The sequence below is a fragment of the Telopea speciosissima genome, chromosome 9, assembly GCF_018873765.1.
Source record: "Telopea speciosissima isolate NSW1024214 ecotype Mountain lineage chromosome 9, Tspe_v1, whole genome shotgun sequence".
NCBI classification, from domain to species: Eukaryota; Viridiplantae; Streptophyta; class Magnoliopsida; order Proteales; family Proteaceae; genus Telopea; species Telopea speciosissima.
In genome coordinates, this window is record NC_057924.1 from 19349286 (window position 1) to 19372543 (window position 23258).

The 23258-nt window shown below is 40.1% G+C and overlaps 1 protein-coding gene across 1 annotated transcript; it reads left to right on the forward strand.

Annotated features, from left to right (window-relative positions):
* The first annotated feature begins 14023 nt into the window (after positions 1–14023).
* LOC122639319 (OPA3-like protein) lies at positions 14024–19311 on the forward strand. Its single transcript, XM_043832141.1, has 4 exons — positions 14024–14414; positions 15713–15847; positions 16623–16709; positions 18953–19311. Exons 1-4 carry the CDS (start codon positions 14286–14288, stop codon positions 19112–19114), a joined length of 513 nt encoding a protein of 170 aa, XP_043688076.1. The 5' UTR covers positions 14024–14285; the 3' UTR covers positions 19115–19311.
* Positions 19312–23258: the final 3947 nt, after the last annotated feature.

Below are 23258 nucleotides of genomic sequence, written 5' to 3' on the forward strand. Positions count from 1 at the left end.
AAATAAATTGAAAATCATAGATTACAAATGAACCTTATTTTGTGTGCTGTATAAAACGATGCCATAAAGGCAAAAGTATTTACCAATTTTTTGTTTTTTTGGGATCACTCAAAAGCAATTATGGTTATAAGAAAATTCTAAAGTTTTCCTAGATCAGCCCTCTTGGAGAGGTTTATAAGTGGACCACCTATTTCTGCTATGTGGAGGGAGGATTTGGCAATTCAAATTGTTGTATATCAAGGGAATAATTTGGATTTTTCATGTGTTAATCTTCATAGGACATAATTTTTCTCCACCCACAGTGAATGGGTGGGGGCCGGAGAGGACAGGTGAGGGTATCAGGAAGGTATTTTGGGAATATACTAAAATCCTAATAGGGGTTTGTGAACCCTAGGATGGTGGGGGAACCGTCCTCTATGGGTGAAAGAAAACTTTCTCTACTTTCATATATGTCCATGAATTCTTATATTATCATATGATTTTGTTCTCTGTCACTATCCCTAGTGAAGTATAACGCTTCACTATTTACCACATGACAATACATGGATTAGCACATGTCATATAGGACCAAACAAGCACTTCATTGGTATAATTCCAACTTAAAATGAATTGAGGGGTAACTAAAATTACAAAAGATGCCATTTTGCTTCATCGTTCTTATATTTAGGCTATGCTTGTTCTGGTATATAAAATGTTTGACAGTAGAATAGAGTTGGGGAAAACTGTCACTCTGCCATTGTGCACACAATAGTAGTTTTGGTGGAAAGCAATCCACAGAAAATGGTGGATGGGCACCTAAATCTGCCACATGACATATCAGGTGAAGTTGAAATTTTATGAACAAGTAAAACACAAGGTCCCTTGTACACATTGCAAGTTTTAACTCGATCAGAGCTGACCACCCGACAAAACAAAACATGGAAAAACATAAGACTACCAAGAGGCTCACCAATTGGCAACGGCTGCATGAACATAAATGTGAAAGTATGCCATTAGAAGAGAGGATAAATAATTAAATTTGAGGCTGAAACTGAAACATGACCAATTTTGACCATATTCTAAACATCTAACAATCATAATTGTCAAACCATTTAAAAACATGCTTATGTAATTGTTGGTTCCCACTTTCAGCCAAGAGTAGGCCAAGAAACGTGGCTGAAACGTGAGAAGGGCGGTTGAGATAAAAGTGCATAGTAGTTGGTTATTGGAAAGGGGCCCACCCTATTAGGAAGCAATCTGAAAAGTAGGAGATGCAATACTGGGAATTACTTCACGAAGGGGTCATGTGCAAAATCAGGGACACGTAGCACTAGAACAAGGGGATTGTAGATACATGAGTGCGGTGGTTATGGCAACTACCAATGGGAGCCTTTATGGGATCCATTTATAAAAGGCAGAAGTCTCCATTAAAGAAAGGACACCCAATCAACAACACAACACTCTATTATCTTTATTTCTTTTTTTTTGTTTTATCTTTCAAGATGTAGTCTTTCATCTTTCCTTGTAATTTTTGCTGGAATTGGCTTCCAGCCACCGATGTCTCATTGGCTTCTAGCCACCGATGTCTCATTGGCTTCTAGCCACCGTGTCTCATTGGCTCGTGTTTCAAGGGGCATTCAAGTAGGTCTTGCTTGGAGAATAACTCCAGCAAACTTGCCTTTTGGCCCCTGTTTCAGAAGGCAACCATCATCATCAAGTTGCAAACTTCATCAGTCCGTGGTTGACAGAATTGCAGAGGCTTCATCAGATCCGTTTTTAGGAGATGCTTGGAGAATAACTCCAGCAATCTTGTCTTTTGGCCTGTGTTTCAGAAGACGACCATTAACATCAAGTTGCAAGCTCTATCAATCCATGGCTGGTAGAGTTGTGGAAGCTTCATCAAATCCGTTTTTGGGGTATGCGATTTGGTCGTAGGATAGTTGTAGTGTAAATACCAAGTTGTAAACCTCATCAATGTTAGATTTTGCAAGTTGTACTGACTCCAATCGGATACAGACTGCAAGTAAGCAACTTTGATTTTCAATCTCCTTCCTTTGCTTCGTCCATCCCAATTTCCTTTCACTCAGAAGACCTTAAAGCTACTCAGGCACGAAAAGATCGCTTTTTCGTCCTAGTTAGAAGTCAGAACAGGCCACTTAGAACATACCGTTTCGTCAGTTAGAACAGGCCATTTCGGCCTGGCTGGAAGTTAGAACAAGTCGTTTCATCCTGGCTGAGCAGGCTTTTTCATCTTAGAACAGGCCGTTTAGTCATTTAGAACAGACTGTTTCATCTTGGTCGAAAGTTGGAACATGCCGTTTCCAGTTTCGTTTGGGCCTGCGTTAAAGGCTCTGGCACGCCCGCACTACCTTCACCACGTGCGTTGTGCCCCTTTGTGTAGGTGTTGGATTTTTCACCAACACATTTTGGCACGCCCGATGGGACTCCAGAAAGCAAAATCGTGATGGTTCAAGGAAGAAGAAATGCCGATAAAGGGAATCCTTTCCCAAATCAGGCAGTGAGAATGTGCTCAACTAGGGGCAATTCTCGCTATCAATGAACACTGAGAGGCCGTAGCCCATCGGCAAGGGGCACGGTTTACGTCCAACAGAATTTGGGTGGTTCGAGGAGGAAGGTACATCACCAAGCAAGGGGCAAGTCTTTCTGTTGATGCTGTGATAATCCATCATGCCTGCGATTAAGGCCGAGATAATCCACTGGCATCGGGTGATCTGTCGTGCTTCACCTACCTTCCTAAATCGAAGTTGATTCTCACATTCCTGATGTAAGCAGCATTGATTTCTCTTTTTAAAATTTTGTTTCGCCAATGATGCCATCAGAGAGTCAAAATAAAGTCGGACCGAAGTTTCCATTGGATGTGAAATCAAGAGCCAGAGGATCTTCACCGTTTCATGGCACCAAGCCACGGAGTCATGGTCCTTCATTTCTATTTCTAGCGGTGTAAAGTGTGCGTCATATCGATCGACTCGGTATTCAGTTTGCAAAAAAAAAAAAAAAAGAGGCGACAGCGGAAATCTGCTGCATAGCCACTTTTTTTTGCAAGAGAGTCGGCTGTTACAAAAAAAAAAAAAAAAAAAGAAGAGAAAAATGGGAAATCTGAGGTATACTCAGAGCAAGAGGCCGATTTACTCGGCTCAGTGGAGTACGAGACATGGGTAGTTGAAGATAAATTTGGTTTTCTCTCTTCCTTCCATCATTAGAAAGAGAGTAAGGGACACGTGTCCTCCATCAGATTCTCTCTCATCTCCCCATTATCTCTCTCTCTCCCCTCTCACATGCTTTCCACGATTTCCATTTATCTCTTCTAAAATTTCTCTTTTCTCTCTCATCCCCCCATTATCTCTCTCTCTCTCTTCTCCCACATGCTTTCCACCACCTTTCCCTAAATTACCTCTAATTCCCTCTACATGCCACATCTCACGGCTTTTCCTTCTAAACAAAAAAAAGGAGGTAGCAAGAGGCCAATTTACTTGGCTCAGTGGAGTATGAGACGTGGGTAATTAAAGATAAATCAGACTCTCTCTCTATTCCTTCCATCATTAGAAAGAGAGTATGAGACACATGTCTTCCTTCATTTCTCTCTCATCTCCCCATTATCCCACCTGCTAAATTCCACTTCCATCTCGTATACTCTCATAACTAGATGCCGATTTGTTCGGCGAAGAAGAGTCCTTAGCGATCGTTGGAAGGTGGTAGCCGCATGATTTATTTTCCGTTCCAGTGGCTTGGTGCTGGCAGGCACATGATTTCTTGAGGAGATTACCCCTTTTGTTGGATGTGTTCGAGGGGCAAATCCTGCGACTTAGTGACGATGTGCCGATGAAGGAACCCATTCCTGAATCAGGCAAACCAGGGTTAGCAATTCCCTTTACAGAGATCCTCGCCAATAAAAGAGCCATTTATTTTCCCAACCAGACTGGTTTTATTTTGGCGAAATCCATAAGTTGGTTTCAAGCACAGCTGAAAATGCTTAAGCTATGCCTACAGAGCTACAGATGCAGGTTCAGTTGGAATGGATTTGGAACAATCTGTTCCAAGCATGGAAGAATTCGCAAAGGCCGAACTGGAGACTATAAAAACATGTCGACAATCCCATTCGAACTCGTGTGGCCTCGTTCAAACAGGATTGTGAGGGGCATTATTTGCACCCAATCACAAATTGGGATTCGGTTATACGTGCCATAAGGTCGTGCATCGCACGCTGCCATCAAAGAGATCCCATTTTAAATTTGATTTAACCAAGTGGAAAGGTGGGATCCGCCATGACTATAGATGTTGGGAGGTTACAAACCCCAGATGGCCACATGGCACAGGAGATTAGCATTTTGGAGTGAAAGTGGCCCTAATACAAGGAAGCAAGTGGAAGTGGTGGTTTTGGGAGTTACCAAGTGAATATCTTCTATATAAGACAAAGCCAAGCAAAAAGAAAGGACATCACCCAACGGATCAACAAAAACACTCTAGTTTTTATCTTTACTTTATCCTTTTCTTTTTATCTTTCAGGATGTAATCTTTCATCCTGCTCTGTAATTTTTGCTGGAGTTGGGTTCCAGCCACCAATGCCTCATTGGCTTGTGTTTCAAGGGGCATTCATGTAGGTCTTGCTTGGAGAATAACTCCAGCACCCATGTCTTTTGGCCCGTGTTTCAGAAGACAACCATCATCATTGAGTTGCGAACTTCATTAGTCCGTGGCTGGCAGAGTTGTGGAAGCTTCATCAAGATCTTTTTTGGGAGATGCTTGGAGAACAACTCCAACAATCTTGTCTTTTGGCCAGTGTTTCAAAAGGCGACCATTAACATCAAGTTGCAAACTCCATCAATCCATGGCTGGCAGAGTTGTAAAGCTTCATCAAATCCATTTCTGTGAGATTATGCGATTTGGTCGTAGAGTAGTTCTACTGTAAATGGGCCGTTTCATCTTAGAATAGGCCGTTAAAGTAGTTGTACTGTAAACATCAGGTTGTAAATCTCTTCAATGTCAGATTTCATAAGTTGTAATGACTCCAATCGGATATTGACTGCAAACAAGCAATTTGATCTTCAATCTTCTTCCTTTGCTTTGTCCATTGCGATTTGCTTTTACCCAAAAGACCTTAGAGCTACTCAGGCACGGAAGGATCCCCTTCTCGTCCTGGTTAGAAGTCAGAACGGGCCATTTTCGGCCTCTCAGAATAGGCCCGTTTAGCCAGTCAGAACAGGTCATTTCGGCCTGGCTGGAAGTTAGAACAGGTTGTTTCGTCATTTAGAACAGGCCGTTTCGTCCCGATCAGAAGGTAGAACAGACCGTTTCGTTCTGGTTGAAAGCCCGGACAGGCTGTTTCCAGTTCCGTTTGGGCCTGCATCAAAGGCTTTGGCACGCCCGCGCTACCTCCACCAGGGCGTTGTACCCCTGTGTGTAGGTGTTGGATTTTTCACCAACACTTTCTCCTTAACTTTAAAGGTTTTGAGAGATTCTTTATGCTTTCACTTGCTATTATACCTTTCTAGAGGTTATTTTATTTCTCTCACTTTCAAAATGTTGTTACCTTGTGCATTGTATACAAGAAGAGTCACTTGGTGACTGTTGAAGATCTGTAGTTATCCAAAGGAAATTAAACTACAGGTTGTAAGGATTTCTCTACTTTCAAACTCATTTTTCTTTTGACCCTTCTTATCATTTGATAACTGATAGTAACCATAGAATTCAACAATCTTGGTGAACCCAAAATCTATTTTTTTTTTTTAAATTCTTTTAAAGCCTTCTTTTTTAAGTGGAAAAACAAAACATTGGCATTATTGATTGATGGGTTCTTGAGTTTCCCTTGGCTCCCTTCCTTCCTCCCTCCCTATATCCCGCCCACAACCCTTTTGTCTCCTTCCTTCATTACTAAATTCCTCATGCAACCCTTTTTCATCATTTCATCCATACTGCAATCCATCTTCCCCTTCTAAAAAGTTATGGAGGATGCACTTTTTAAGAGCTTGACTATGAGAAGTAAAAAGAAGGAAAAAAAAGAGCCATTAGTCTAAAAGGTGACAAACATTTGGAGCTGGATTCTACTTCGGTGGGTTAGCCTCAAATTCCAAGCTAGTGTGGATTTCTCCAAGATGTTGAAGCAGGGGGTCTTAGCCTTTTCCTGTAGCGGATATTACAGATGTTGCTTGTTTCCCTCCCCTTGTGAGGGATAAAAATCTGGTTAGGTGCATGCAAACTGATGGTGTATCCTCTTCTTCTGGGAAGGTTAATTGACTCTATGGAGGGGAGCCATGTATTGAAAAGGGACATCAGAAGTAGATCCTATGCAGGTGGAACTTGATAGTGAAAACGTTGAATGGTGTTCCCGACCCTCCTTTAATGAATGTGCCTCTTGTTATTGGTGAAGCCTGATTTCGATCCAGAAAGTGCAGTTGGGATCTTCGGAGGGCCATTTCAGCCTCGAAACGACCTTGAATTGTCAAAAAATGGTGTACATCAAAGCCATGGGCGGTGAGTTGTGTTGGGCTCGACGAGATCTTTGAAACAATGTATTTTGGGATATATGTTATGTTTTGGTCCGACCCTGTCCGGTTTGACATTTTTGGGTCTGGGGGCATTTCTGTACTTTCTTGAGTTAGGGCTTCTCTATATAAGGTTCTTATCTTTGGGAGAGCTGTAAGAGAGATTTTGTAACATTTCCAAAAGATAGTGAAATTTGTTCTATTGCTTGGTCGTGGACGTAGCTTCCCATCTTGGGGGTGAACCACGTAAATCTCTAGTGTTGTGCGTTGTGTGCTTTCTCTGTTTCTCATTTTTCTTCTGCAAATTGTTATTCTGGGCGCTATTTTCTTAACACCTCTTTCTTCTTTTGGTCCTAGCTCTTAAAGAGATGGGATTTCATGGAGCTCTTTGTTAGGGAATGGGCAGGGACAGGAATTCGATTGGCTATTCCTACATTTTATCCCTCCTACGCGAACTAGAGAAACTAAAGTAGCCAAAATTTTCAATGCAGAGTTGGATCTAGAGATTAACAAATGGAAAAACTCCATTACGGAACTTTTTATAGGGAAAGGGCCTCCTTTCCACTTTGTAAATGAGGTTCTGATCAGATTGTAGAAGCCAAAGGGGCTTGTGGATGCTTTCGTTCTAAAAAATGGCATGTTTATTTTCAAATTTTCAGAAGAGTGAGATAAGCTCAAAGTTTTAGAGGAGGGACCTTGGCTTGTTGCTAGAAGACAAATCATTTTGTGTCAATGGGAAAAGAATTTAGAACTACAGAAGATCCACTTATCATCTCTATCGATTTTGGATCACTCTTGGGGCTACCTTTTCATCTGTGGGAAGAACAAGGTTTAAGCTCTATCAAGTGATCTGATAGAGTATGGATCCCAATGCAATCTCTTTACCTTCCTTTCCTTAACTAGTAACACTGCGGTCTCGCTCTTAGCAGATTGCCAATCTAATGATATCTCCTTTGATGTGACCTCCTTGGCTCTACGAGCCTTCCTCGTGTGGCTCCAAATTCTGTTGCTCTATAGGATTCTATCATTGAGGACAGTGCCCTAGATGTTTTTGCAGTCCTCTCTTTGCCCCCATTTACAGCAAAAAGTCTTTGACCTTCCTCCATCTTAGGCTTCTAACATATCACATGTTGAGCAAATGGATCTTGGGAGGTATAGTTACCCCCCTTTTAGTTGTCTCCTCTGATATCACTAGAGACGAGATTCATATTATCCTTAAAGTGGACGATGTGGAAGCTGAGGTGGTAGTGATGGGGAGCGGATTTTCAAACACTCAAATTGCTCAATCTCCTCTATCTGAGCTGGCAAAGGACGTGGTTTTTTATCCAAATGATGTGGTAGTGACGATGAGCGGATTTTCAAACATTCGGATTGCTCAATCTCCTCTATCTGAGCTGGCGAAGGATGTGGCCTTTGATCCAAATGAGGTTGACGTTGAGACCTCCTCTCTAGACTCCCCTAGTGGTAACAATTGGTGTGATACTATGAAATCTATTTTTAATGATGTGTATAATCAGGAAAGCGATGTTCAGCTGCCTAAGGAAGTGTTTGGTTGTGTAAACCTAAAGAATTAGATTTTGATCTTGGATCAGATTCCATGAAATCAGTTTCTGTGAATTCGTAACTTTGAAATTTAACCTTTTGGTTACCCTGATTCTTTAACATGAATCTTCCTGAATAACTGTTTGGTTACCCTGATTCTGTGTCTTGATTCTTCTTGAAAAACTGTTTGGCTACCTTGAGTCTGTCAGGTGGATTCATCCTGAATCTATATGAAAAACCGTTTGGTTACCCTGAGTCTGTTAGTTGGATTTATCATGAATCTATCTAAATAATTGTTTGGTTACCCTGAGTCTGTCAGTTGGATTCATCCTAAATCTACATAAAAGAATGTCTAGTTGATCATGTGAAAAGGATATTGGCCAAATTATTAATTCAAGTAATTTTGTGGTTAAAACTTGGCATACCTGAAATGTATCTTAATGCCATATAGTTGGGCACCCCATCCTGATTAGTAAATCAGAAAAGAGACACATCTCCATCTCCTAGTGGTGTCAATTACTCATGGCCAAGTAAAATTAAGTCTAAAAAAGAAAACCGAACACATCAGAAAGCCCACACATTGTTTTAATTGCTTCCTTTGTTGAAGTCAAGCTTTTGACTACAAGGAAATGGTAGGGTTGAATAGGGTTTATAAAAATAGAAGAGAATAAGAAATAAACACTATTATGATGTACAATCACCAAAAGTTATATTAATTACATTGGAAGTTGTCTTCTAGATTGCTGGGATGTACTAATACTATCTATTATACACAAAAAGCAGGCAACAACTCAGGCTTTGGAACCTCATGCTGAAATTTCTTTTCACAATTATATTTAACAAAATGAACTATATTAGTTTATTACAATATCCAAAGAACCAAAGCAGTTCTTTTTTCCTCCAAAATCTAGTTTCACAACAATTACAGTACATTTCTACATCAAATTTAACACAGACTAGACAATATCAGTAGGGCAAAGGTATGGAACAGTCCTCTTTAAGATATTCAATTAAGCTCCAGCCAAAGATAACAAAATACAACTTTATAGTTCAATTTCATATTAACTACAAGATGTAAGACTATCCTACCAAAGATCACAAGATACAAGTTTGAAATTTAATTTCATATTTACTACATGATGTAAGAGTAAGGCAATTGCAACTTAAGCTGCATGAAGTTTTTGAAAACCACAAGCTACCAAAAAAAGGGAGGGGAGCGGGGGGGGGGGGGAGGGGACTTGAGAAATAAGAATATGCACTTCTCGATCCTGGAACAACTTACTGCAGAAAGGGACAGAGCGAGAGAGAGAGAGAGAGAGAGAGAGAGAGCACAGATTGTTAGCTTCGACGCCCCTTCTCCTCTCCTTCCTGGTTTTTTCGTTCGAGAGCTTCAGAAGATTCGTGAAAATGGAATTAGGGTTAGAATCACCCAAAAATCGTGAATTTATATGAGGTACCTCAACTGATAGATTCATTTTGGAATTCATGAGGTGAATTCCTCAACGAATCAACGTTACGTTAAAATGTGAAATTACCCTGATTTCATAGAATCATGTTCCAATTGCACCAAACAGTTTTCAAATATCAAGATCATGATTCTACGGAATCTAATTCTTCCGATTTACATAACCAAACACTTCCTAAATCTTTTGGTTCTTCTACGCCCATTGTCCCTTCTATTCGTGGTCGAGTTGATGCTAAATTTTCGTCACTCTCCTAAGGCTTTATTACATGTTAAATTTTTGGAGTGTGCCCGCACCTCAGGTGGAAGGCTGGTTTAGCTTCTCAAAACCTCAAACTCGTGTTGTAGCCTGATTTACTGTGCACCTCCAGAGATTTCCAAACTTATTCTAGAATTGTTTCAAAACACGGAGAAAGGGTCTATTTATATAATACCTAGAAGGTTCCTTAATTCTCTCAAGAATGTGAGAGCTCAAATCTCGATGATTTTGGATGAGGAATAGGTGCTTGAAGATCTAAGGCTAACAAAACGATAAAACCCTTTGGCCAATAAAAATCCATGAGGTAATGTGGTTTTTCACATCCTGGGGTGTTAGAGCAACAAATGTTGCCAAGGTTGATAACACTAAAAGCTCAAGGTCGACCACAAGATCTCCAACAGTCATTTTCTAGCCGTTAGAAGTTGGCTATAAATTGGGCACTTAATTGCCTTTGCCAACTAATTAACGACCTGATGAACCAAATTACTATCGACCAGTGAAAGGATGACATGTGGAAAACATCAGATTTGAGGCCGATCTGAGCTGATCATCCATCCAGCTCATCATACCTGTCAAATGTTGGGCCTACCCGATCTGACCTAAGTCGACCATCTAATTATCCATCCAAGTCATCATACCAGTCAAATGCCGGGCCGACCCGATCTGACCTGAGCCGACCTTCAGATCATCCATCTAGCTCATTACAACTATCAGATTCTAGGCCGACCCGACGCCAGATCGACCCGACCCGACAATCAAGCTAAGGACAGAATCACTTCACCCACATCATGCATCTTGCATGACCCAAGGTCATGCCTTTCATATGACTCTCTATGACAGGTGTCCGCACCAGAAGACCTCCACCTATACAAATGGGAGACCAAAACAACGGTCTAGCACCGATGAAAGGCCTACACCGATCTATCATCCAAACTCTATAAATAGCAACTCCAAGCCCAGGTAAGAGGAGACTTGATTTCTCATTTTCTCTACTTGAGATTATCTGTTGCAAGAGGTCTGACTTAGGCATCGGAGCTATTCCGCCGGCTCAGGTCGGCACTCTTTAGCCTCTTATGTTCTTCTGTGTAGGTCAGCTCGGCCACAGGAGAGTTCGGGTCAAATCTTGCCGCAACACGACCTAAGCCATTTATTTGCACGAACTCTAGTATCAAAAGGCCAAATTTTTAGTGAAAATCAAGTAAGCTTTGATTTGTAAATCCAACCTTTTGAGAGGTTAACATTGTATTTTTATTTGTATATTTGCCTACATTAGAGGTTTTTTGAATTAAGTTGTTGAGAAACTCAATCAAAGAACAACTTGTGAGAACTTGTGTAAAGGGATTGATCTACCACATAACAGAATGGGTTTGGTAGTGAGCCCAAAAGAACTACCGGGTTAGTTGTGATAACTTGATATGTATTTGATTGTGTTTCTTTTTTCCTTTTACCATTCTTTGAGTGAGTTGAAAAAGTGACAATAGTTATCCAACATCTAATTTACCCTATCTTAGGCTGTCATACCGGTTCGATAAGAAAAAACGAAGAATTTTATGTCAACGAAACACTTACATCTAAACTATAGGTCCATGCTTTATCTGTCAATCATCAATTCAATTCAATTCAACTCTTCAAGGGGAAGCTCTAGCAATTCACACAGCTTTATCCAAGGCACTATCATTGGGGATCCTTCATCTTCAAGCGGAATCCGATAATAGAAAACCTATTATGTTTCTTCAAGGGGCTAATCAATTATCCCCCTCTTTGGAGTCAGCAGTTGTTCTCAAGGATGCAAAGCTTCTTTGTCTTTATTTTGCTTCAATTTTTTTTTTGATGTATTCCAAGGAGTCGGTTAGCGGACACCCTGACAAGGAGGGCTCTATCTACCAATCATGTGTATTACAAATTTACCTATTTGCACTCCTTGACTTCATAGGTTATTTTCTAATGAAGTTATTGGCTCATCACATGTTTATCAATAAAGCTTCATTTTACCCAAAAAAAAAAAATTTGTTTGAGACTTTGAAAGTCTAGAACCATTAAGGAACTATTGCACTTTTTTTTTTGGGTAATTTACACATACCCCCCTGAGGTTTAACGAAAGGATATTTTCAACCCCCTGACGTTTGCAAATGGTAACAGATAGGTCCATTCCGTCAGTTCATGACTAACACTGTTAAAAAATAGACTTGAACTGACGGAATTGCTCTTACACAATTTTTTTTTAAAAAAAAAAACACCTGCAGCTCATCTTCCCCAAACGACTTTGGGGAAGATGAGTTGTAGGTTTCAAAACCCTTTCAACCCTTACTGAAATTAGGGAAAATTTTCAAATCCACTCCACCTGCAACTCATCTTCCTAAGAGGAATCTCATCAGGAATGAAGTGAAGTCATGAAAAAAGAGAGAATTTAACAACTTCAAGATTGCCATGCTTGACACAAAAATCAAAACAGATAGAAGTAGGCCAATGTCAGATTAAGAAATAGAAGAACCTTTCCAGAAATTAGAGATTAAGAAATAGAAGAACCTTTCTTCTTCTTCCTCGATGAAAGACCAGGCGGTAGCTCCAAACCTCGAAGAGAAGAACTCCATGCTATGAGGTTCACTCGAGCAGAAATTCTGGATTCAAGTACTAAAAGCCATCTCTATTGGAACCAGCCAACAAACTCGAGGTTCAGCAACCTAAAAAATCAAGGGGTTAATTTGACAGGAAGCAGCACCTGGCGGAAGATAAAGAAGAAACGGTCGCCATTAGCTATAAGGTTTTCTAAGCAGAGGATTTAAGAAGGTCAATCGAAGCGATCATAGAGATTTCAGAATTTGGAAAATCCAAAGCAAAGATTGCATTTTTTGTCCCTTTTCCTTTCAATTTGTGGGAGAAAGAGAACAGAAGAGAGCCCAAAAAACCAAGGAAGACTTATCCTTTTTATGAAATTCGAGATTCCTGCAAATATTGAAAAACCACTTAGCTAGTAAAAATTTACAGTGTCAGATCTCCAGTGATGCTGCCCTTTTTGCCCGTTAAAAGATCTCGACTTTACAGTTCTTGGCTCAGATCTCTGCTTCCGAATGGAATGGGACTTACGGTTTGTATCGAAGGATACAGACAAACCGTTAAGGACCCACTTTTTGTGAAGGGAAAATATCTTCTCCCAAGGGATCTGATCCTCTGGAATGGAGAATGACATTTTTTATTTTTGGTGAAGAGGGAGAAAGATATTTCAGACGATGATCTTGAATCCAGGATAGAACGACTGCTTAAATAGTAGGTGGCGATGGTGGAGCAGCAATTCGATTAGGTTTTAGAAGAAGAAGGAGAAGAGGTAATGAAGGGGTGAAGAGATTCAATTCATTTATTTAGTTTTGGATGCTCCCAATTTTAATGGTTTTTTCCTTGAATCAGTGCATCAACACAGCAAAACCTGCAAATCATCTTCCCCAAAATCGATTGGGGAAGATGAGTTGCAGGTGTTTTTTTTGTTTTTTTTTTAAAATTTTTGTGTAAAGGCAATTCCGTCAGTTCAAGTCTATTTTTTAACAGTGTTAGTCATGAACTGACGGAATGGACCTATTTGTTACCATTTGCAAACGTCAGGAGGGTACGCAGAATTTTCCAAACCTGGGGATTGAAAATATCCTTTCAGTAAACCTCAAGGGATATGTGTAAATTACCCTTTTTTTTTTTTTGATTACTTCATAATTATAAAGAAAAAACACACAGATTTGAATGTTTGTGACTTTGAATGTTTAGAACCATTGAGAATTGAAGCAGAAGCATTTCATTAATAAATGAGATCGGATCCATATTTTGGGAGGTTCAGATTTTGAGATTGACCAATTTAGATGGATGGGGTTCCTTTGTGGCGTGATAGGGCATTCAATGCATATTAGACGGTCGGGAGCACGCAGCCCAAAATATAGGCGTTGGATGGGGTTGCATGCCTGGTGCTTCAGTACACATCGGACAGTCAGGAGCACCCAGGCACGCAGCCCCATCCAACACCTATGGGTTGAGCTACGTACTCTTGACCGTCCAATTTGCATCGAACGCCCCGCCGCGCCACGGAGGATCCGGGTCCTGTTTAGATGACAGTCATGACACCCTTATTTAAGCGAGTAGGCCCAACAAACCCGAGATAGTGTTTCTTTCCTCTGCTAGCAGCAGACGCCAGCGTGGCGACCATTGATTTGTGAAAGAACAAAGAACCCAATATGGAGGAAGGGCCCCTTCTCAATTTTTATAGACCCATTCGCTCATTTTTATTATGGTGTTTTTGGGTGAGGGCGTTCTAGAATCTTTCCCTATTGTAGTGATGATGGTCAAGGCTAATTACGCCGAAGCACCCTCGTTAGCAGATGCGATGCCGTGATCGTCTCTTCTATACTTTTCTTCTTTAGCAAGAAAATCCTCTTTCAAATTGGACGCACAACGGTCGCCTACTCTATTCTCTCATCAGTTTAACGCTATCTTTATTGGGTTCATAGAGTCCAACGATCGTACAGTTGGTGCGCATTTGATTCGAAAGCCTGCAAACACTGCAGTTATGGTGCTTCCTCTGGTGAAGCTCGGGACCCTCGCCCTGAAGACACTGTGCAAACCAATAGCCGGTAGGCTTAAGAAAGAGGCCGGATTGCATCCCAGGTTCCGCCAGTTGATTATCAACTTTGCCCAGGTCCTTTGCTCCTCATTTTTATTCATTTATAGTTATTTTACTTCTTATCTATTGCTGGTTAGCGTCCCTAATTTGCTTAAGTCATTTTACAATTTATTAAGATGATGTTTATTAATCTATTATCTGGGTTTAGGTTAGTTTTATGCCTTCAGTGTTGATTATGCGGCTATGCTATCGCAGCCCATTTTGTATTCTATTGCCCTCTTATTTGTTGAGTTTAATTGACATAGATCAGAGGTTGCTAGGACCAGTGATTCATTGATCATCGGTCAGATAAATTTCTATGAGCTTTTGCTGAATTTTAACAGTCGTTCGTACTGATCTGGAATTTCTTGTGCGATCACAAACAAGCTACGGGTTCTATGAGTTTCGGGTACTTCAGTGAATTTGTAGGGGATAATTGAATGATTACTAGTTTCGTTTACCATATTCTGGCTGTAGTTTTACCATTTGGGCCGTTGTTCTTCTGTTATAGTTCTTGCCCCTCTCTCTTAATTTGCTTCCATCCTCAATATCAAACCCAAGCATGGCCTCTTTAAGTCTTTATGCCATTGCCTTACATGTTGCCCTGGAAATTATGGTTGTAATTACCACTTCGGTAAAATAACAGATGGATGATATTTTTTAAACTTAGAAAAGAATGCAGACTTGTGCATCTCGTGAAAATTTTGGAACTGTACTAAAGTAGGTAGGTATGATGATTTCAATTTGGTGGGGGGGGGGGGGGGAGGCACATGTGAGACACAAACAATCAGTTGAGTTCCTATGCACCAACTCAACTCAACTCAGCAAGGTCCCTTCCCAATTACTTGTGTCAGCTACAAGATTTTTGGTTCGGTTCCCATTAACCAAACTGAATAAAATTTCACTCAAGAAGACAAATCCTTTCCTGACTATTAGGGTCAGCTCTATCAATTTAGTTTCACTAGTTCATAAAATGAGAAAAATGTAAATAGTTGTAACAATGTTTGCACACCTTTTTTTTTTTTTTTATCTATGTAATAGTTGAAAACATGAAACATATGTTCACAAGTTTTGACTAGGTAGAAGCATGAGTGTCGTCCCAAAACTAATTACACAACACCGTGTAATCCAACCAAATTTTGAAAAATAGACTGCTCTTGTTACGGTTGTCCTTTCTTCTCAATTTATGTCTTTTACTAATTTTGATCATAAATAACTGACACCTCCAACACATGCTCTGTACTACTTATATATCCTGAAATTTAGTCATTATTATTAGGAGTATAAATATGGTAGTTCTAATATTTTTGCCCTAATACATCTGTTGGAATCAGGCTAATCATCGGTTCCAAACAAACGTCCAAAGGCGCATCTATGGTCATGCAACTGATGTTGCAATCCGCCCTTTGAATGAGGAGAAAGCTGTTCAAGCTGCTGCTGATCTTCTTGGGGAACTATTTGTGTTTTCGGTAGGCTTCCTTCCCCAGTATTCTTTTTAGGTTACCTGTAAAAGAAAATATTACATAAATTAAAATGCTCTGGTGTACTTATTTTGATTCCTAAATGGTAGTTCATAAATGCATTTGCTTTTATGTATAATATTGTATTAGTTCATAAATGCATTTTCTTTTGTGTATAAAATTGTGTTTTCAGTATGAAGTGAGCTTTGATGATCCTAACAATCTGGTTGCTGCCAATGATGTTTGTTGAAGTATATCGAGCTCCTAGAAGGAGGAAGAATCTCAATTAGAATATTCCCTTATTCTAGTCAGGATTCCCCTCCTCCTTAGGAATCTCTCTCCTATTTTGTGTTTATGTTTTAGTTATATTTTCCTAGTCCTAGTTGGAGTCTCTAATTCTAGTTTCCTAGTTTAGTTCTAAGTTCTTTTCTATTTTCCTACGTGATTTGGAGTGCTAATCTGATTAGGAGTTAGTCCTAATATGATTAGGCGTTCTCCTTTAATGTAACAGTTGAGTATAAATAGATAGGAGCTTGATATACTTCAACAATATTCTTGATGGAAGATAAGAGATATGTATGGATGATTAATATACACATATAAAATGTGTATCCCTGGAAAATATTTTAGGATGCTGGATCCTTAAGTACAAAATGCCTGGGGGATGATGGTTTCTTATTGTCCATATGTCAATATTCACTTTTCTGTGTGTTTCTTAGACAACGTGATTCTCATTTTTTTTAATACTCAACTGATGTTCCACTATGTGCGCTCATTCATTTAGGTTGCGGGAGCCGCTGTGATCTTTGAGGTGCAAAGAAGTTCAAGATCAGAAGCTAGAAAGGAGGAACTACGCAAGCAGGAACTAGAGGTAATATTTCAAGATTCTCATTAGGTTTATTTCACTGAAATTTCCCTCTTTTTATCTCAAACATCCTATAGATTTTTTCCTCTTTTAAGCTTACCTGCATGATGCTGAAGTCTGGCCCTTGCAATCTCATGCTTTCACCAAAACCAAAAAAAAAATTGTAACTTCCCTAAATTGTGTAGACAACAAATAAATAAATAAATTCCAATCTAAAGAATTTCAAACCTCGAAGTTGTTAAGTATAAATTCTTGAGTTACAGCAATGTGCTGTACTGCAGGGGTACTTTGTCTTATTTGCTTCTTATTTTAGAGTTATGTGTAAATACACTTATGTTGGGGGGGGGGGGGGGTTTCTTGTAATTGCACCTATTATATCTTTTAAATAAAAGGATAGTGCTACCAGTAGGGATTATAACTCTTTTCTCCCTATCGGATAGCTATTCTCTTCTCTCTTCTCCATCTTCTTCTCCTATATAATACTGCTGGTTGTATTTGATTTGTTTCCATTACATGGTATCTGCGATCCCTGGTATGTGCGAGGGGTTTTGAGTGTTGTACCCCTTGGTGCCACGAGATGCTGTCACGTGCAGAGCAGTGTGTGTGTGGGGGCCTGCACTTGCATGCAGTGTTGTCGTTTTGATATACGTTGTTGTAGTCCTTACCTAACAGCCCGAGCTTTGGGATAAGCAGTAGTAATAGAAGTATTACTTCTCTCTTCCGCAAACCTCTCTTCGTGTCACCTTCTTCTCAATTTCTTCCTTTATTAAGCAATATCTTCTGTTTTATTCTTAAAATATCATTTTAACTGCTTGAAGCATGTTTCAATGCTTATGTTATTGAAATTTTATTTTCTTAGATGATAAATATATCAATTATTAATTTATTTTTCAGCATGCCATTCTTTTTTCTTTTTCTCTTTCCCTCCTTCGCTTCTCCCCCCCCCCCCCCCCCCCCCCCCACCCCCACCCCCACCCCCACCCCCAACAATTTCTTTCCTGTACCTACAAAACAAGATCCTGTTTACATCCTTTTTTCCTATGGGTTATTAAAAGAACAGAGAAGGGTCAAGGCGTGGAAGGAGGATCCCGGAAGCAGAGGCCACCAATAACTACATGAAATTGAATGATGAACAACACGGGCAATGCGACCTGCAAAACAATTCAGTTTAAACACACCTTACTTGGCAAGAGAGTCTGCTAAGTTTTTCCATGACTCTCATCTTTGTAAACTTATTCCATAGTACTAAGTTTCTTTTCCAACTCTGATTCTCTAGACATAATGTGCAGCATTCACCATTCCCTCCAAGCCTAGATACTAGACAAGAATTAGGCATCCTGATTTAATTAATCAATTGCCTATTTTAGTTTCTTGCAGTTCTCTCAAGAAACTAAAGATTCCATAAACACCTCAAACTAGAGACAGACACAAATATAGATTGTTATACCATATAACAGAGGCATCTATCTATCCATCTTCTCCTCCCAGATGCTGATTCTATCTTCTGCATCCCACCTGAACCCACCCACCCACCATATGCAATGGATTGGGATAACCTAGGAAGGAAGAGTCTAGCGCTCTTCAAAGGCCGGACTGGGGTTACCCTGTAGGCTATGTTGGAAGTTCAATGATGCTCCATATCTAACACAAATATGACATTATACCAAGACTCTTGGTTTAACAGGGGAATCTGCAGAGTCAAGTTTGACAGAAGCACTACATGTCTCATGGAGATATCCTAAGCCTAGACCAGTTCTTGTATCTACATACCATAACCTGATTGACAGTTGAGAAAGTTGTTTTTGGAAGGTTAAATCTAATGTTTTGCTGATATGGCATATAGTGCAGCACGCATCAGATCACTTGAATGACAGTCAATTTAGCATAGATAAGACATGAGGTTGGAATAAATTCTGTCATTGGTGGGGCTAAAAAAGGTCATTTTATTGCTTTATTCTACCAAGTTACATTCCACTCCGCTTTTCCTTTTCTGTTTCCTTTCTTACTAATAATTTGATTCCTGGACTTTCGTAGCTAACATAGGCCCTCTAATGCTTTTAGGGCTCCACCATTTGTGACTTGTATTTTCTCCTTAAGAGTTACTTGCATTTCCTTTGTATAAAGTATTAAAGTAGATAGAGACAGAGATCCTGTCACTTGTAACTGTTAAGCTTTGAAGTTAAGCACACTGTATTCCTTCACCTGAACACTTGTAGGTTAAGCATACTAATTATTTCTCTCACTGTCAGGCATTTAAGCAGAAGGATGAAGAGTTGGCTAGGGAAGTTGAACTTCTGAAGCATAGACTAGAAGAGCTGGAGCGTCTTGCAAGGGGACGAGGACTGAGTGGTCTTTTCAACTTGAAGCATCCTCAGACCACTGAAGATGTAAAGTCAGCGACACCTCACTAAGTGTGCAGGTCACGAAATCTATTAAAATTTTACCTGTTACAGGGAAGCCTGTAATTTTTTGCATCAGGTTCATCTGAGTAATTGGGGATATATTTTACTGTTCTCATTTGTAAATGAAATTAATTGATGGTTAGAAGAGTTTGTGCCCTTCTTTTTTACCCCTTATTCTTTGTTTGCAGTCAAGAAACATGTTGAGCAACATTGTGACCCAAAACCAATCAATAGAAGTTGCCAATGATGAATAACTCGCATGTTCCATCCCCTTGTTCGTGTGGAGGTTTTTTTTTTTTTCTGTCTAATTCATATGCAAAACCATTGTAGAAGGGGTACTCTAAATTTGCAAATGTGAACAGTGGCTTGTAGTACCATGAAATGCTTAAACACATTGTGTTTTCCTGCATAATAAAGAAAGAAATGCTTCTGAGTTTGTTATAGGCTTTAGTTCTTATATACCTAATAATGTCGGTGGTATTTCATAGCATATTTAGGGTAGTGATTCAAGCTTAGCCGGTGATGAAGATGTTGAGATGGATCGGTGATGAAGATGTTGAGATGGATGAGTGGCAAAACTAAGAAGGATAAAGTAAGGAATGATATTATTAGAGCTGATTTGGAAGTAGCTCCGACACATGATAAGTTACGAGAAAGTCGTTTGAGATGGCATGACCATGTTCAACGGAAGCCTTTGGATGATCCAGTATAGATGAATGATTTGATTCAGATTGAAGGAGCTAAAAGAGGCAGGGGAAGACCTAAAATGACCTTAGGAGAAATGGGGAGGAAAGACATGCATAGCTTGGGCTGTATCAAATATGACCTCATATAGAACTGATTGGAGGGCAAGGATCCATGTAGCTGACCTCATTTAGTTGGGATAAGGCTTAGTTGTAGTTGTTATATTCAGGCGCATTGTTACTGCGGCTGTGTATGAATTTGATTTCCTCGTGAAATTCCAGGTTCATGAGGGCTGAAAGTCTATCAGTTAGCTTCTTTGCACATATGGCCATTTCGTTTATCTACCTGATCTTCCTTCCCTGATTTTGATTTAAATTCCAAGCTTTTAGCTGTTGATATGATTCCACAAGTGTCCTTAGAATTGCATGGAATGGCTCGACTATGAACACAGCCAGCCTTGGTTGTGGATGTCACCTTTGATTTCATTTTCACTGTTGACTCTAGAGAATAGCCAGAAGAGCAAATTACCTGGGGGCTGGGGCTTCTTGAACAGAGAGAAAGATTAGTTAACACTTAAGACCTAACCAGGCCCGATGCTATATAAGACAGTTACATTGGGAGTTAACTAGGCCTAAGGTCGCCTCCCGCAGGACCAGCAGGTATATATGAGTCGCATAGATAGATTGGCTGAAAGCTTCCCAGGTACACCAGTTATGTACTTCATATTCGGGGGTTCTGTTATGCTCTGTTTGGAATTTGTTGGGTTTCAATCCACATTTGTAGCAGAAGACCTTGCAGCCAGAAAGGTCTTCTGGATATATGGGGGAGTCTCAGATCGTATCATTTTCTCTACGGCTGCGTCCATATCATTTTATAAGGGTGATACTGTCATTTAATAAGGAAATCAAATCTTCATCATTCCTGACAGTGAGGGTGCAACAAAAATCATTATTATAAATTAATTTGGAATCTTTATCATCCAAGAATGCAAAATTGACCTAGAATGCATTCCAAACACAACCTTGGTCTCCCTGTACAGAAAAGAAAAATAAAAATAAAGAAGTCCCAAAATGGGTCTGCAATCATCAAACTCATTTTAGGGGCGCTGTTCTCTGTGCCGCAGCCGCACATGGGGTGGGTGCAATGACCACCCTGCCCCCCTGAGTGGCAGGCCCATGTGCCTGGGCGCAGCCTGTGCTGTGGCACAGGAAACATTCTCCCTTCATTTTATTACCATTGGTTGGGGAAAAGTGTCTATGTGGTGGTGGGGGGGGGGTTGTTTCTTTTCTTTTCGGTTGGTACTATTCCTCTACCTGGTTGATGGATGTAGTTATCTCTTCTTTTAGTGTTTTTTTCTCATTTTATCTTCCATTTTGTTTTTCTGATGACTAAGGGTCCTCCAAGGCATACCGCATCCTTAATTGTGTTGAACTGTGCTCTGTTTGTTTTCATGTAAAAAGGTGGGAAAGGAAAATCTTCCTGTAAAGATTTTTTACTGTTTGTTTTAATGTATAAATAAAAAAAAAGGTATTGAAAGTAGGATAACGTTTTCCTTCACTTATGGTCACCATTGGTGATGTTATGCTCTAATTGGACTCGACTCTGGGCTCATCATTGACTTTCACCCTCTATTATATGAGGTCAAAAATACCATTCCTCAATTTAATCTGGTCAGATCTTATGGTTTCGTAAACTAGGTCCTTGAAATTGAAGGAAAAATTTAGTCAAATTGCTCCACATATAGTTCCTTAAACTGCATTTTCGAAACAAACCAAAGGCAATTCCAATTGATCTTGTAAGAGATCCGCTATAAAATGAATACGTTTATTTTTCAAGAGATTCATATCATCAAGTGTACCCATTCGAAATTTCATTCCAATATAAAATCCGCAACTACCAATATATCTCGCAATAACAAAAATATTTTAGATAAAGAAATTTTTTTATTTAAAATATCATTTGCATGAAAATTTTTAACAAACAGGGCAGGAGCTCGGTTACTGTTGGTGAAAAATCCAACATCTACACACAGGGGCACAACGCACGTGGTGAAGGTAGTGCAGGCGTGCTAGAGCCTTTAACGCAGGCCCAAACGGAACTGGAAACGGCCTGTTTGGGCTTCCAACCAGGATGAAATGGCCTATTCCAACTTTCGACCAGGATGAAACGGTATGTTCTAAATGACTAAACGACCTGTTCTAAGATGAAACAGCCTGCTCAGCCAGGACGAAACAGCCTGTTCCAACTGCTAGCCAGGCCGAAACGGCCTGTTCTAAGAGGCCGAAAATGGCCTGTTCTGACTTCTAACCAGGACGAAAAGGGGATCTTTCTGTGCCTGAGTAGCTCTAAGGTCTTCTGAGTGAAAGGAAATTGTGATGGACGAAGCAAAGGAAGGAGATTGAAAATCAAAGTTGCTTACTTGCAGTCTGTATCCGATTGGAGTCAGTACAACTTGCGAAATCCGACATTGATGAGGTTTACAACTTGGTATTTACACTACAACTATTCTACAACCAAATCGCATAATCTCCCCAAAAATGGATTTGATGAAGCTTCCACAACTCTGCCAGCCATGGATTGATGGAGCTTGCAACTTGATGTTAATGGTCGTCTTCTGAAACACGAGCCAAAAGACAAGATTGCTGGAGTTATTCTCCAAGCATTTCCCAAAAACGGATTTGATGAAGCCTCCGCAATTCTGCCAGCCACGGACTGATGAAGTTTGCAACTTGATGATGATGATTGCTTTCTGAAACATGAGCCAAAAGACAAGATTGCTGGAGTTATTCTCCAAGCAAGACCTACTTGAATGCTCCTTGAAATACGAGCTAATGAGACATCGGTGGCTAGAAGCCAACTCCAGCAAAAAGTACAAGGAAAGATAAAAGACTACATCTTGAAAGATAAAAAAAAAAAAAATAAAGATAATAGAGTGTTGTGTTGTTGATTGGGTGTCCTTTCTGCAATGGAGACTTCTACCTTTTATAGATGGATCCCATAAAGGCTCCCATTTGGTAGTTGTCATAACCGCCGCACCCATGTATTTACAATCCCCTTGTTCCAGTGCCACATGTCCCTAATTTTGCACATGGCCCATTCGTGAAGTAATTCCCACTATTGGATCTCCTACTTTTCAGATTGCTTTCCTAGTCGGGTGGGCCCCTTTCCAATAACCAACTACTATGCACTTTTATCTCAGCCGCCCTTCTCATGTTTCAGCCACGTGGCCATGTTTCTTGGCCTACCCTTGGCTGAAAGTGGGAACCAATAATGCCCCTCACAATCCCATTTGAACGAGGCCACACGAGTTCGAGTGGGATTGTGGATATGCCTTTATAGCCTTGCGTTCGGTCTCAATGGAGATGAGGGTGAACCAGCCTTGAGGTGGTCCCACTCGAAGTCCCACTTGAATAATCATTTTCGGTCTCAAACTCTCAATGGAGATGAGAATGAACCAGCCTCGAGGCGG

What these genes read in the sequence shown, in the direction of transcription:
- LOC122639319 (XM_043832141.1), top strand. Translation starts at nt 14,286, where the DNA reads ATGGTGCTTCCTCTGGTGAAGCTCGGGACCCTCGCCCTGAAGACACTG. An exon ending in TGATTATCAACTTTGCCCAG is followed by an intron (nt 14,415 to 15,712) that starts GTCCTTTGCTCC and finishes TGTTGGAATCAG; the next exon opens with GCTAATCATCGGTTCCAAAC. An exon ending in GGGAACTATTTGTGTTTTCG is followed by an intron (nt 15,848 to 16,622) that starts GTAGGCTTCCTT and finishes TCATTCATTTAG; the next exon opens with GTTGCGGGAGCCGCTGTGAT.